We start from the raw sequence: 14,481 nt of genomic DNA on the forward strand, positions 1-14,481 counted from the left end.
ACAATAACTTATAATAAAAGAGGACAATTTTAACAATATGCTGTAATAAAAGTTCTGTGAATGTGGTCTCTCTCTCTCTCTCTTTCTCTCAAAATATCTCATTGTACTGTACTCCCCTTTTCACTTACAGGAAGCACTTACAGCTTCTCTTCGGCATATCTGAATCACCAGCATCCCTACTCTGCTGCTTTGGGGCCGTTATTAAATAAAATAAGGGTGACTTGAACACACACACTGCCATACTACGACAGTGCATCTCACGACAAGATGGCTACTGAGTGACTGACGGGCAGGGAGCCTGTATGGCGCGGAGACACTGGACTAAGGGACGATCACGTCCCTGGTGGGATGCAGTGGGTCATTGGAGATTTCGTCACGCGCCTCAAAAGGGCATGCAATTTAAAACGGGCCCAAAATACATGTTCTCAGATACCTCCCTATAGTGTCACTAAAATATACTTAAGCTAACTAAGTATGTGTGAGCTGTCCAGGAAATATAAACATCACTTACATCTTATTTCTATCATAAAGTAAATTGTGAGTTCCAAATTTCTAGCTTATGAAGAAATTTTCAAAATACTTGTTTTAAGTTAGGTGACAGCCTGGGCATGTAAAGAGCTGCAAGCATTAGTTTATAGGTATATTATAGGTATATTAGATACACCGTTTCTAGGACACTGTAAATTCTGTGAAAAAGGCACTAGAATATTAATTACCACATATGAGTTTAGGAATCTTCCTTTTTCAGGTTTAATTGTCTGATATACAGCATTTCCCGTCTTACTCGTTTATGCTGTTAAGAAAATTAATGACTTGTTTACTTTAGAAAGCAAAGATTCAAGAGGATAAGCAGGTATGCCACAGACTGGGAGAAAATATTTGCCAAAGATATATATCTGATAGAGGACTTTTCTCTGAAATATACAACAAACGCTTAAAACTCAATAAAAAACAACGAGACTTACACGGGCCAAAAATCTTAAGACACCTGTTGATACTTAACAGACACCTCGCCAAAGAAGATAGACAGGTGGCAAATAAGCATATGGAAAGGTGCTCCACATTGTAAGTCATCAGGGAAAAGCTAATTAAAACAATGAGTTACCACTATATACCTATTAGAATAGTCAAAACCAGAACACTGACAACACCAAATGCTGGTGAGCATATGCACCAACAGAAACTCTCATACATTGCTGGTGGGAACGCAGAATGGTAACAGCTGTTCTGAAAGACAGTTTGGAGGTTTCTTGTAAAACGAAACATATTTTTACTGTAAGATCCAACAATCACATGCCTTGGTATTTACCCAAAGAAGTTGAAAACTTATGTCCACACAAAAACCTGCACAGAGAGAGAAATCAAAGATGGTGGAGTAAACACTGTGCCCGTTTCCTTCTGTGAATACGTTAAAATTACAACTAAATTATAGAACAATCAACCTGGACAACCATCTGAAGTCTGCCGGACAGAGTTTTATAACTAAGGATATAAAGAAGAAGCCACATTGAGGCTGGTAGGAGTGGCAGAGACAGGAAACAGGCTGGCCCCAAACCTCCGTGTGGCAGCTGAGAATCAGGAGGGATATCTCGGCCACAGAGGTTACCCCTAGAGAAGTGAGGGGTCCCAGGCTCCACACCAGCCTCCCCAGCCCGGACTACCTGTGCCAGGAAGAGGAGCCCCCATGACACCTGGCTGTGAAAAACAGTGGGGATTCTGACCATTCGTGTGGGACGGAAGGCTGCAGGAGAAACCCAGATGTTTTCCTAAGTGGCTGACACACAGACTCACACGCAGGCACTCACCTTGGGCTCTAGCGGAGGGACGGTGACTCGGAGGGGGTGTCAGAGGCACACAGTGAGGCATTCTGAGGTGTGTGGCCTTGGGGTGAGGCCTAGAGGACAGTCACAACTTCCCGTGTGGGGCCTACTCCCCGGTAGCCAGCAGGCGGGGTCACCTTTCCTGTGTTGAGCCCGCCGCCACCATGGCCAAATATGAATCTGATTGGCCTGGTGAGCTCCGCTGCTCTGCCCTGCTGACTCTGCTGGGATCCTGCCCCACCTGACTTCCCCAACATCAGAGGTATTTTCTCTGCGAGCAGCCTGGCCCGCCCACATTGCGCGCTTTCTTGGAAAACTATGGGAGTCCACAGGCCCTGGGCAAATGGGGACTGGCCTCTTTGTGCTCTGAGACTTTTGCTGAGTAACTCCATGCTGGCACCAAACCAGAGTCTACATTAACCTGGGACCACAATTCTTCCCACTCTAGTGACTCTCTGAGACTCTGCCTCACCCTACTGGCACAAGGCTTTATCAGTGGCTGAACCTTAAGGGAGCAGGCAGGTGGCAGCAGGCCTTGGGGTGTCCTGGCATTTAGCACAGCTACTACAGACATGGTACTGGTGGCATGAATGGACCTGGAGGGTATTGTGCTGAGTGGAATGTCAGGCTAAGAAAGACAGATGCAATGTGATTTCCCTTATGTATGGAATCTAAAGAACAAACACACAAAACAGAATTAAACTCATAGATACAAAGAACATTTTGATGGTTGCCAGATGGGGGGGCGGGGTTGGTAAAAAAGGAGACTGGATTAAGGAGTACAAATTGGTAGTTACAAAATAGGCAGGGGGACGTAAAGCATAGGGAATATAGTCAATAATATGGTAACAATTATGCATAGTGCCAGGTGGGTGCTAGTCTAGTCAGGGTGATCACTTCTTAAATTATATAAATGTCTAACCATCATGCTGTACACCTGAAATTAATATAAAATAACATTGAATGTCAACTGTAATTGAAAAATGGAAAAGAGGGGGGGACGGTGAAAGGGAATAAATAAGAGGTCCACATTTCCAGGTATAAAATAAATGTAATATACAATATAGGAAATATAGTCAATAATACTGTGATATCATGATATGGTACCAGATAGTTGCTGGACTTATCATAGTGATCACTTCTTTGGGTATATAAATGTTGAATAACCGTCGTGTACCCCAGAAACTAATATTTTTAATAAAATATTTTAAATATTTTTAATAAAAATCTTTTAAAATTTAAAAATAAATAAAAACCTGCATGTAGATGTTTACAAAACCATTTTCCTAAATGGTTATGTATAAATTTGTACATCCAGGCAATGAAATATTTAGCACTAAAAAGAAATGAGCTATCAAGCCGTGAAAGGACATGGAGGAAAATTAAATGCATATTACGAAGTGAAAAAAGCCAATATGAAAAGGTTATGTGCAGTATGATTCCAACTATATGACATTCTGGAAAATGCAAAAACTATAGAGATGATTAAAAAAAATGAGTGTTTGTGAGGGGTTGGGGGAAGGGAGGGATGAATAGGCAGAGCAGAGGATTTTTAGGGCAGTGAAACTAGTCTGTATGGTGAATCCATGTCATTATAAATTTGTCCAAACCCACAGAATGTACACCACCAAGACGGGACCCTAATGTGATCTATGGACTCCAAATGATAACGACGTGTGAATGTAGGTTCATCAGTTGTAACAAATGTGCCACTCTGGTGGGGATGGTGACAATGGGGGAGGCTGTGCCTGTGTGAGCCAGAGAGTACATGGGAAATCTCCGTACCTTCCCCTCAACTTGGCTGTGAACCTAAAACTGCTCTAAAAAATAAAATCGTTTTTTAAAAGAAAGCACAACCCATTCATAAGATGAGCTTGTATTAAGGAAGAAAAAAATGGGCACTGGTTAGAACAGTATACCTATTCCCATAACTTTTATCCCAGGGTGCAAGAATTACTGCTCAACAGTGACGTAGGAGTAGGTGTCTCCCAGATAGCCCTGGAGAGAAAGGGGCAGGGGGGAGGTCTTCCACAGCATGGAAACAGATTTTAAAGAAGGTACAGAATTTTCTTAGAGACATAAGAGAAAATTTAGAGACCATCTTCTGCTACCAGGTTAAAAAATAGTCACTTTTATTTTATTTGGACTTACCATGAAAGTTATACTTTACTTATGCCTCAAGGGCCACCTCTACTTGAAAATAAGCTGCTTCAACAGTTGGATTTTTCTGAAGACTGAATAATAATTTTTTTGTTCCCCAAAGGAGTAATGGATTTTTAATGTTGGACAAACACTTATTTCATGAGTACACAAACGCAGGGATAGACCCTCTCCTACAAAAGAAGAAAACAAGAAGGCCAAAGCTGGCTTGTGGCAGGACGGCCTTGTTTCCTCTCTCTCCTTAATTTCCTTTTCGATTTCCTCTCTCGGTTTTCAGCAATCCCAGGCACACACTTCTTAAGAATAAAAGTCAGCAGACTCTGGGTGGAACAATTCTCTAGGCTCAGGACTCGGTGTGCATTAGGCGCTGAATTGTGCCCCCTCCCCAAATTCACATGTTGAAGTCCTAACCTTGGAACCTCAGAACGTGACTGTATTTGGAGATGGGGGCCTTTAAAGAGGTAATTCAGTAAAAAATGAGGCCATTAGGGTGGGCTCTAATCCTGTAAGACTGGTGTCCTTATGAAAGCAGGAGATTAGGATATAGATACAAGGGAAGACCACAAGAGGACACAGGGCGAAGACGGCCATCTACAAGTCAAGGAGAGAGGCCTCAGAAGAAACCAACCCTACTGACATCTTGACCGCCGACTTCCAGCCTCCAGAATTGTCAGAAAATAAATCTCTGTCATTCAAGCCACCCAGTTTGCGATAGTTTGTTATGGCAACCCTAGCAGACTAATATAATATGTAAGAGTAAACCCTGATACTCCAGCCTTCCTGCTGTGCTTTTACCCAGAACCTCATCATAAGAGTAGCGTATGAACTTGTTAACGTAATTATAAAGAAACTCCAGACTTCTGGATTCGTTTGATAACATGTATTGAGCTTGTCCTGCACATCAGGTACTGAGCTAAAAAGACAAAAGACAAAAAGATGAGCCTCCAAGTTGCTCAAAGTAAATAAGATCCTAAACCATCCTCAGGGAATTCACAGTCTGAAGAGGAGACAGACATAAAGAGTTAATTTCCATCCAGTGTGACCTGTGGTAAGATTGTGGCAAGCACAGAGTGCCATGAGGAAGAACCAGGGGCTGTGGGAGCTTCAATGGGGTGTCACATCAGAGACACGTTGAACCTAGGTCTTTAGGGAAAAGGAGAAGTGTTCCAGGTGGACAAGGGAGACAGCTCAGTGACAGGAATACCACAGCCAAAGTCAGGGAAATTGGGGTGTCCAGAACGTCCAGCGAGGAGTGAGAGGTTCAGGGTGACTGGAGTTAGGATGTGTAATGAGGGAGGATGAAAGGAGAGCCTGAAGGATGAGGTTAGTCCATGGAAGACTGGGAGTGCCAGAATTGGGTTTTAACCCGAAAGCCGTGGGAAGCCACCAGAGATTTTGACAGAGAAAAGTCACGCTCAGACCTGCTGGACCATGTTCTCTGTAGCAGCATGAAGAATGAAATAGCACGGGGAGAGGAGGGCTGCAGGGAGGCCAAGGGCAGCCTGAACTGAGCCAGTGGTATTGGGGTGGGGAGAGCAGCCCAGAGGTGGGATATTCCAGAGATGGGATTGAAGGGGGCCGCAGACTCACAGGGTGAGGCTTCTCAGTTTACTTCTGTCCGTGCCGGTATGGGAAAGGAGCTTCTGACTGGAAAGTACTAGACGATACTGACTTGTTTTCTGCATCAGGGGCATAAATAAACAGCATTGCTTCCTTAAACATACAGACTTTTTATCATCTGACTAAAACACACAGTATTTTATTTACCTTCTAAGAATTAAATTCCAAAGAACCACACTTCCTTACTTGTGTTTTGTTTAAATTTGGGAATAATTGCTCCTCAAAGACATACAGTAAAATTGGATACAGTTAAAAATGTGTATCTTATTTTATCATCATTGCCTGGTATTTTCCACCAGGTTGGACTTGCTGAAAAGCTGCCTCTTTAAGGCAATAGAAAGCCTTGGAAAATACATTCACTTGGGTCTAATCTGAGTCTTCTCATTAGCTACCTACCTTAAATTGTTTACTCAATATCTCTAGGCCTCAGTTTTATTTCTAAAACGTGGGATAAATTCCTTGATTCCTAAGGCTCTTTCTGACTAAAATTCCATTGTGTTTTCTCCCAGAAGAAATACTGTTGTTGAATTTTAAAATGCTTTTTTTTTTTTAAGTTTTAAAAAGGAGAGCTTAAATTTTGCTGGAAAAATATTTCTTGGGAAGCATATAAATCCTGTTAGATGTTTTTGAGATTCATTATTTTTTAAAAAACTGAAACATCGTGCACGTTTAAAATATTACCATTCTTGGGGTACAAAAGCACTCAGGGAAATGTACTTAAACCTGTGTAGGTTCAGCTAAGTCCTGCTTAGAGTGAGGAACAACGAAAAGTGATGCTTTCGAGTTGAATGGGGTAACTACGAATGCGGGAAAATGAACCAGCCAGCCGATTCCCTTTTCCCTCCTTAAGAAACTTGTGTCTGTACATGGAAACGGGCTGTGGAGCCTCTGGAAGAGAGGTGGCAGGATGGGAAGGGAAGTCTCTCTGACCCCCTACCTGCGGGTCTGTCCGATTCCTCCCCCGCTCGCACAGAGTGAGAAAGATCTCACCCCTCCCTCCCTCTCCCGTCCCTCCTCCCTCCCGCTCCTTCACCCGGAGTAACGCAACTGTCCTCCCAAGTGATGCTGTCGGAGCAGGCGCCGGGCTCGGAGGCGGCAGCGCGGCCGCGGCGGGGCGGGAGCGCCTTTCGCAGTCCCCGCGCCCCGCTCCGCCCCGGGCTGCCTCCTCGCGACCACAGCCGCCGCCGCGGCTCCCACGGTTTGATGGTGGGCGGCGGCGGCGCTGCGGCCTCGGTTCCCGCCTCCAACTGCTGGGTCTCGGGCCGCGCCGCTCTCTCCTCCTGCCTTCCCGCCCCTGGCTGCGCCTGGCTGCCGGGGCCGCGGGAGGCGGAGAAGGGGCGCCGCTGGGAGACGGCGCGGCGCAGGCGGAGGCCGGCGCGATGTCCACCAAGGTCAGGAAGTGCAAAGAGCAAGCCAGGGTGACCTTCCCCGCGCCCGAGGCGGAGGAGGAGGGCGAGGACTTGGGCGCAGAGCCGCAGCGCCGCCCGCGGGGCTGGAGGGGCGTCAACGGGGGGCTAGAGCCGCGCTCCGCGCCTTCGCCGGGGGAACCGCACCGCTACAGCCCGCCGCCCTTCTCGCCCGGGCCCGACATGTGAGTACTGGCCGCGGCGGCCCGGGGCAAAGGCGCCCCCGCCGCCCCGCGACGTGCCCTGGACCCCAGACCCCAACCGGCACGGCCGGCAGTCCGATTCGGGGAGGCTTCGGGCCCGACCTTGGCCGGGGTCCTTCCCTGGGTCCTGCTCTCTAGAGGGACTTGGGGGGCGCGGACTGCGTGGCGGGGGCCGTGTCCTGGCTGAAGCGCGCGGAATTGCCCCGCAAACGGACGCCAGGCGCGCTTTCCAGCCAACGGACACTTCCTATCCTACGGTCGGGGATGCGCGTGCGACTACCCCGTGGGCTGGGAACCCCTCGGAGAATAGACCCGGGGTTCCCACGTTCACCCGGGGATGCCAAGGAAGGGGAAGGGGCGCATAGACCCAGGCGCGCGCGCACCCCGACTCGTCCCCGCGTCGAGCCACCCCGGGAACGTGGGTCCCCTCGGACGCTCCGGGCCGTCGGGGGCAAAGGGAAGGGACTGTGTGCTATACGGAGTATGGGTGGAAGATGTACCCGGTCGCTTGGTTTCCCGACGGCCCATTCACAGTTGCGAGAAACCTGGAGCCGAAGCCCCAGTAGGTCCCCCGGGAGAGAGCGGCGCGGGAACCGCTCTGATGACTTGGGCTGTAGTCCCCAGGCGGCTCAGGGTCAGCAGCTCTTTCCTTTTTTAAAGGAAGGTAGAGGTCGGCGCTCTAATGTGTGAGAAAGAGCAACTTTGCTTCATTGCCAGATCTGCCAGACGCAGAGAGGATGAAAAAGAGGGTGATTCGCTTTATAGGGCGCAGGCTCTCTATTTCTCTGGTCACGTACCTTGGGCGTGTCGCGGGTTTACTGTCTTTTTTAGGAAGAACGCTCGGATCTAGGTAGAGAAGCTGGGGTCAGACGAGGCGGGCGGCGCTACCCGCCTGCGCCCGGGAGCTGGTTCTGCAGCGCCCCCTGCTGCCGCGAGCTGCCTGCAGCTCCAGCCGAGGTCGCTGGGGCGACCCGGACCCCACCAACTTGCCTGTAGAAAACAAATAGGGCTGCAAGTAGATCGCCTAGGAAAGGGTTCTGATTTAAAAGGAGCGACGCATCCGGGTGTGGTTCAGTTATTGCTGAAGATGAGCCTGGAGTGGAAATGCCCCAGGAAATGGAGGGAAGTAATGAAATCCTTAGGGATTAAAGCACCACCAGCTTACATCCCCGCCTCACTGAGGTTTTAAGTCATGGTCCATTTTCCCTTTTGTCCATTTGGCTTTTAGAACCCTGTTCAATTTCTTGATTCTTTTTTTTTTCTTTTACTTAACTCTACATTAAATTGGACACTAGAGCACTCTTATCTGAGAAAGTGGGCCGGAGCAGACATTACTCTGCGTTTTGAAGTTTGAGGTCAATTGCACAAAGCTGTCAGGGCAAATTCTATTGTGGACTTAAAGTGTAACTGTTAATGGAACATCTTCCTATCTATGTTCTGAGCTTACATAATTCTACAAGTAAATGTGTACTTGTTTCGTAAAGCCGTTGAGAAGACCCAGTCATTTTAAGGAGGTAGACATTAATTAACGTGTCTTCTGGAGGTCCCGCAGCAGCAGCAGCAAGCTCTCCGTGTTTATTTGAGGCCTGTAGCATGGTAACGTCAGATTCTAGCTTGATTATCTGTAGCAGAGATTCGCTCTTCATTCCTTGAGTAGAAGTAGCCACAGTTTAATAGCTCAGGTGAACAACAGCCCTAGTGGGAATTGAAGAAGGATGACCCCAGGGTTGTCCGTCAGTAGGCAGAGCAGAAGGGATGCTGAGAGTAGAACCCACTTCTTCCAAGAATATTCCTCAGTGTCATCCTGTTGTTCATTTCACTGCTCCATGCTCCAGTATTCCATTTGGGAGTTTTAAACAGACTGATTTAGGAAGAAGGATGACATCTGTTAAATCGCTAACAAGACTTTTGTAAAAACTCCTTTGATAGAACTCTCAATTCAACCAGTGATTCAAGCCAAGACTTCCTCTACCCCAATTATTTGCAAACCTAGGACCAAGTATTAATAGTAAGTCGCTGGTAAGGTTAACTCATTCTTGAAGTCTTTTACTTGTTAAATATATCTGATGAACTCCAAAAAGGCATTTGAAAGCATTCTCCTGAATTTCAATCCAAAGACATTTCTTAAACATTGACATATGCAAAGTGCAGGCTAGGTACAACAAGCCACAAAGATGGGTATGACAACTTGTCTGCACTCAAGGAATTAAAATCTCATGAGGGAGAGGTAGAAATAAAACTGGACTTGAACAATTATGCTATAAGTTAGAGGAAAATAAGCACCATAAAAAACACATACACAAGAATAGAGCTATGAAGGGTCAAGTGCAAAGGAGAGTAAGACAACATAAGGTTGTGGAAAAATCGAGGAAACGTTTGTGGGCCTTAAAACATAGGTAGGCTAGGAGGCAGACACAGAGTGGGTAATGAATTCAAGCCCTTCCCCCACCCCCAAAATGCCAGGCACATCTAGAGGATATTAGTGGACTTTGGTTAGAACACAGTGTGTAGGAGAGCAGTGAGATGTGGCTGGATGTGTTGGTCTGGGCTATTCATGTGAAGGATCTTGTATTCTCAGAGGAGGCAGGAGGGAGCCATAGATTGTTTCAGAGCAGCAGCAATTGGGTCAAAGCCTCTCTGAGAGCAGGATGGATTGACGGGGCAATTGGCAGAATGTAAATTAATAAATTAGGGAGCTATTGTAACTATCTAGGCTGAGCTTAGGATCTGTAATAGTGTAGCACTGGTGGGATGGAAAGGGGAGAAATCAGAAGAGAGAATACACAGAATCTTTGGGAATTTGCAACTACCTGGCCAGGAGGGATTTAAAGAGGGATTTAAACGTAGATAACTACCATCATTAATGTATTGTAGAAAACAAAAGAAAAAGGAGGATCTGGTTTTTCAACTAATTCAGGAAGAGGTGTCAAACAGAAAGATGGAATTGCAAGTTTAAAGCTTGGCGCTATTCAGTCTACTATCTGATGGGAACTGTTACAGGGTTGTATGAGTACATGATATTACCCCAAGGAGCATGAGAGAAAAACAAAGGAAGTCTAGGTTCCCTTTTCTGAGGGAAAACATTTTGTTGCGGGGGCGGGGGGGGGGGGTAGAGAGGCTAGCAAGGAAAAGACAGAAAATGTTGAAGGCACAGGTGGTACTAAGGCCAGGCTACATAGAGAAAAGAGTTTCAAGAAAAGGGAAGAATTGACCCACGGTTGTCAAATACTCAATAAATCAAGAGAGAAACTTAGGAGTCTGCTTTTAGTAAGAATCAATCCTTGTTATATTAGCATACGTGCACAAAACCATTAGCTTTCTCAGCAGTGTTACCTTTAACAGAGAAAGACTTCTAGAAAAGAGGATTCTTCTAGTTTTTCTTCAGAGAGGGTGCTGTAATTTGTGTTTACATAGCATTTCATGCTGTCGTTTATACTAATTAACTTGAATCGCACCTCTTTGAAGTAGGTTTTATTGTCATCATTGGACTGGTACACAGAGAAGTAGTCATTTTCTGAAGGTTACTTGGCAAATCAATAACAGAGTTTCTGTATTCACCGTAGTGACTAGTATTAACTAGTCACAATGCTGTACACAAGAGCTCTGGATTTATTCATCATTTATTTATTCATAACTGCAACTGTGTTCCCTTTGACCAACATCCCCCCAATCTCCTCCCCTAGCCCGTGGTAACCACCCTTCTATTCTCTGATTCCGTGTACTTGATGTTTTTAGATCCCACACATAAGAGAGATCGTGCAGTATTTTCCTTTCTGTGTCTGGTTTATTTCACTTGGCATAATGTCCTCCAGGCTCATCCATGTCCTCACAGATGGCAAGATCTCCATTGTATATCTTCGTCAGTTTCTTTGCCCATTCATCTATTGATGGACACTTAGGTTGTTTCCGTATCTTGGATCTTGGCTATTTGCCAAGGCAGTAGATTCCAGGTGCTCTCACACACAAAAAAGTAGTTATATGAGGAGGTGGAAGTGTTAATGACCTTGACTATATTAATTTCCCTATGTATATCTTTTTTTAAAAAAAGTCATTAAAAAATAAAGCCACAGAGTGATTAAAAGATTTAAAAAAATAGTAAGCTCAGCTCTATATGATAGGGGAGCTGCAGGTGAGTACACAGTGCCTTCTTACCTGGATTATCCAGTAGGATGTCAGTGTCTGTAGCGCAGGCCCCGTGTCAATGTCCTGATCTAGGCTTAGTTCTCCTGGGAGGTTGAGAACAGTGGTGTGTGTGCTGGCTTGAGCATCAGACTGGAAGTTGCCTCCTCCTCCCACCATCAGATGGCAAATCAGACGTTCTCCAAGTGACTGCTAAATGTCCAGGAACAGAGGTTTGGACTTTTTAAAAAAGATTTGTATTAAAATATAGCTAACATACAATATTATATGAGTGTCAGGTGTACCTGAATGATGTGTGTTGGTGTGGGCCTGTCTGGGTTCCTCTTGTTTGGGACTCTGTGCTTCCTGGTCTTGAATACCCATTTCCTTTGCCAGGTTTGGAAAGTTTTCCAGTAAGTTTTCAATTCCTTGCTCTCTCTTTTCTCCTACTGGTATCCCTATGATGTGAATGTTGGTACACTTGATGTTATCCCAGAGGCCCCTTAAACTATACTCATTTTTTTTTTTTTTTGGGGGGGGCTCTTTTTTCTTTTTACTGTTCTGACTGAGTGTTTTCTGCTACCTTCTAAATCACTGATTTGATCCTCTGCTTCATCTAATCTGTTGATTCCTGTAATATATTCTTAATTTCAGTTATTGTATTCTTCATTTCTGACGGGTTGCTTTTCATATTTTCTATCTCCATTTTTATGTTTCCTATTTCTTTGCTGAATGAACTTCTCCCTGAGATCAATGAGCATCCTTACAACCAGGGTTTTGAATTCTGTGTCTAGTAGAATTCTTGCTCGTCTCTATTTTATGTAGTTCTTTTTCTGGAGTTTTGTTCTGTTCTTTTCTTTGGGACATGTTTCTTTATCTCTCCATTTGCTGCCTCCCTGTGTTTGTTTCTCTGTATTAGGTAGGGCTGCTATGTCTTCCGGTATTAGTAGAGTGGTCTTAGGTAGTAGGTGTCCTGTAGGGCCCAGTAATGCAGTCTCCCTGGTCACCTGAGCCACGTGCTCCAGGTGTGTCCCTTGAGTGGGTTGTGTGTGTTCTCCTATTATAGTTGAGCCTTGGTTGCTGTTTGCATGTTAATGGGAGGAGGGATTGACCCTCGGAATCACTGGTTGTGAAGACTGGCCATGACTACAGTGGAAGAAGTGTGGTGCAGAGGCTGACGCTATGGAGCAGGATTTGCTTTAGCCTAGGCTCTCATGCCTGTCCTTTCTTGGAGGCGACTTGGGTCACCTGCTGGCCTACTGGGTGTGCCAGACCCAGGGGCACCTGAGACGGAACCCACTGCAGGCTAAGTTGAGCCACAGCCTGTGTCCTGCCCAGGGCCACCTGGAATGAGCCACAAAGCAATCCACAGATAGCTGCTGCCTGTGCTTTTTCTTGGAGGTGCCTTGATAGGCCAGTGTGAGAACCAAGGCCGGCTGTCACTGGTGCCAGGTTTGGGGCTGCTCAGCCAGAGGTACGGGACATGCTGAAGCCAGATGCTGCTTGTTTGGGTTTTGTGAACCTTTGAGACATTTTAGGACAGTCTGCAACATAAGCCAAGGCAGGCAGTTTGTACAAAAAAGCCACTGGAAGTGACTTGGGTGTGCCTGAAAGTTGGGCGGGGCAGGGTCTCAGAATCAACAGGATGAAAGAACGGGCATTAGCCAGGTTGATGGAGACCCAGATATGTCAGTCGCCTGCATCTGCGTACTGGAAAGAGGGAGCACTCCACAAAGAAATAATAGTTTCCACCAGCTCGTCCATCAGGGAGAAAGCTGCCCCTGCAGCCCTCACCCTGCAGCCAGACAACTCAGTTCCTCCCCGTATGTCCGTGGTGCTTTGCGTGCCGCTGCCCCAGCACTGGAGCTCAGAGTGAGGGAGTCCGTCATCAGGTAAGTCCATGCAGGGGCCATTTAGGAGGAGCATCTGGGACTGCAGCTACCCTCTGTCTCACTCGGCCACAAACACCACTGGTTTTCACAGCCATAAGTTATGGGGTCCTCTCTCCACGGCACTGGAACCTGGGCTGGAGAGGGGCTGGGATGCTTTGCTCCTCAGGGGGGGACCTCCGCTGTTGAGATATCCCTTCCAGTTTGTAATGGTCACATGTGGGTATGGGATCAACCCGTTCTGCATCTCTGCCCCTTCTACCCTTCTTGAGGTGGCTTCTTCTGTGTGTCCGTAGTTATAGGGCTTTGGTCCAGCGAGACTTCGGGCGATTCTCAATGATGGTTGTTTTGTAGTTTAGTTGTAATTTATGTGGTCGTGAGAGAAGGTAAGCACAGCATTTACCTTCTCCGCCATCTTGACTGGAAATTCCAGGAGTTTGGACTTTGAGGACTAAAGTCAACTAGTGTTATTAAGGAAGAGGCAGGTTTCTCCACAGTTATGGTTTAATTTTCAATAGTAGTGCAGCATGGCATTAGACTTGAGACCTTTAGTAATCTAAAATTTTAATTATTATTTTAGTTTATCCCCTAGGGTATAATTTCACAGTATGCAATATAGAGTTGTCATTTTTGTTGGTTGTTTTAAATTATTGTATATACTATCAACGTAACACATGAATATCATTTTAAAAGTTAGATAGTGCTGAAAAGGCTTATAAGAAAAATAGCAAGTCCCCAGTGGTTCCTTGGTTCCCTTCCTCTTTCTTCCTGCCCACTCCCTTTACTTCACTTTCGACTCCTTCAACTACTACTATCTTATTGCTGTACTTTAGCTGGCATCAGTAGTCCCAGGTGGGAGTTTTCCCTCACTCGTCCCTTTTATTCTCCACCTATCCTCCACCACATGATTTATCATGATTTCTGGTTAACATCTTAAAGTCTTCATTATTATGACTGTAAGTACTGTGCACTGCTCAGTCAAGTAGTATATGATTTACACTGCTTTTATAATTACTGTTTTTCTTGGAGTAAATATTTGTCTCATCTGTTCTTGTTTCTTTATCTAAATCTTCTGCACGCTCTGTGTGTTCTCCTAAAGACATCCCTTCTGAAATCCTCTGACTTCCTTTGTATGTGGTTTTCAATTATTTTTTTTCCCTCAGGAAGTTTTAGGGGGGAAAAAACAATCGTCTCTTCATTAGTGCTGTTCTGATATGTCAAGATGATATGCTGTGGTATGGGTCTTTTTTTCATTACATGAGCT

General features: G+C 45.8%; 1 protein-coding gene across 3 annotated transcripts in view; it reads left to right on the plus strand.

The window, feature by feature from the left end:
- The first annotated feature begins 6,654 nt into the window (after window positions 1–6,654).
- Window positions 6,655–14,481, plus strand: part of TRPC3 (transient receptor potential cation channel subfamily C member 3) — a 60,934-nt gene continuing 53,107 nt past the window's right edge. For 2 of the 3 annotated variants that reach the window (XM_019741417.3, XM_019741419.3), the window contains exon 1: window positions 6,842–7,191. In XM_019741417.3, coding sequence (XP_019596976.3) covers window positions 6,980–7,191 — 212 coding nt within the window. In that variant the 5' untranslated portion in view covers window positions 6,842–6,979. Of the gene's footprint in view, window positions 7,192–14,481 lie in introns of all 3 variants that reach the window. The other variant, XM_019741418.3, reaches the window with a different exon arrangement.

This window comes from Rhinolophus sinicus, chromosome 15 (genome assembly GCF_057876585.1).
Source record: "Rhinolophus sinicus isolate RSI-liver-muscle chromosome 15, RSI-T2T, whole genome shotgun sequence".
NCBI classification, from domain to species: domain Eukaryota; kingdom Metazoa; phylum Chordata; class Mammalia; order Chiroptera; family Rhinolophidae; genus Rhinolophus; species Rhinolophus sinicus.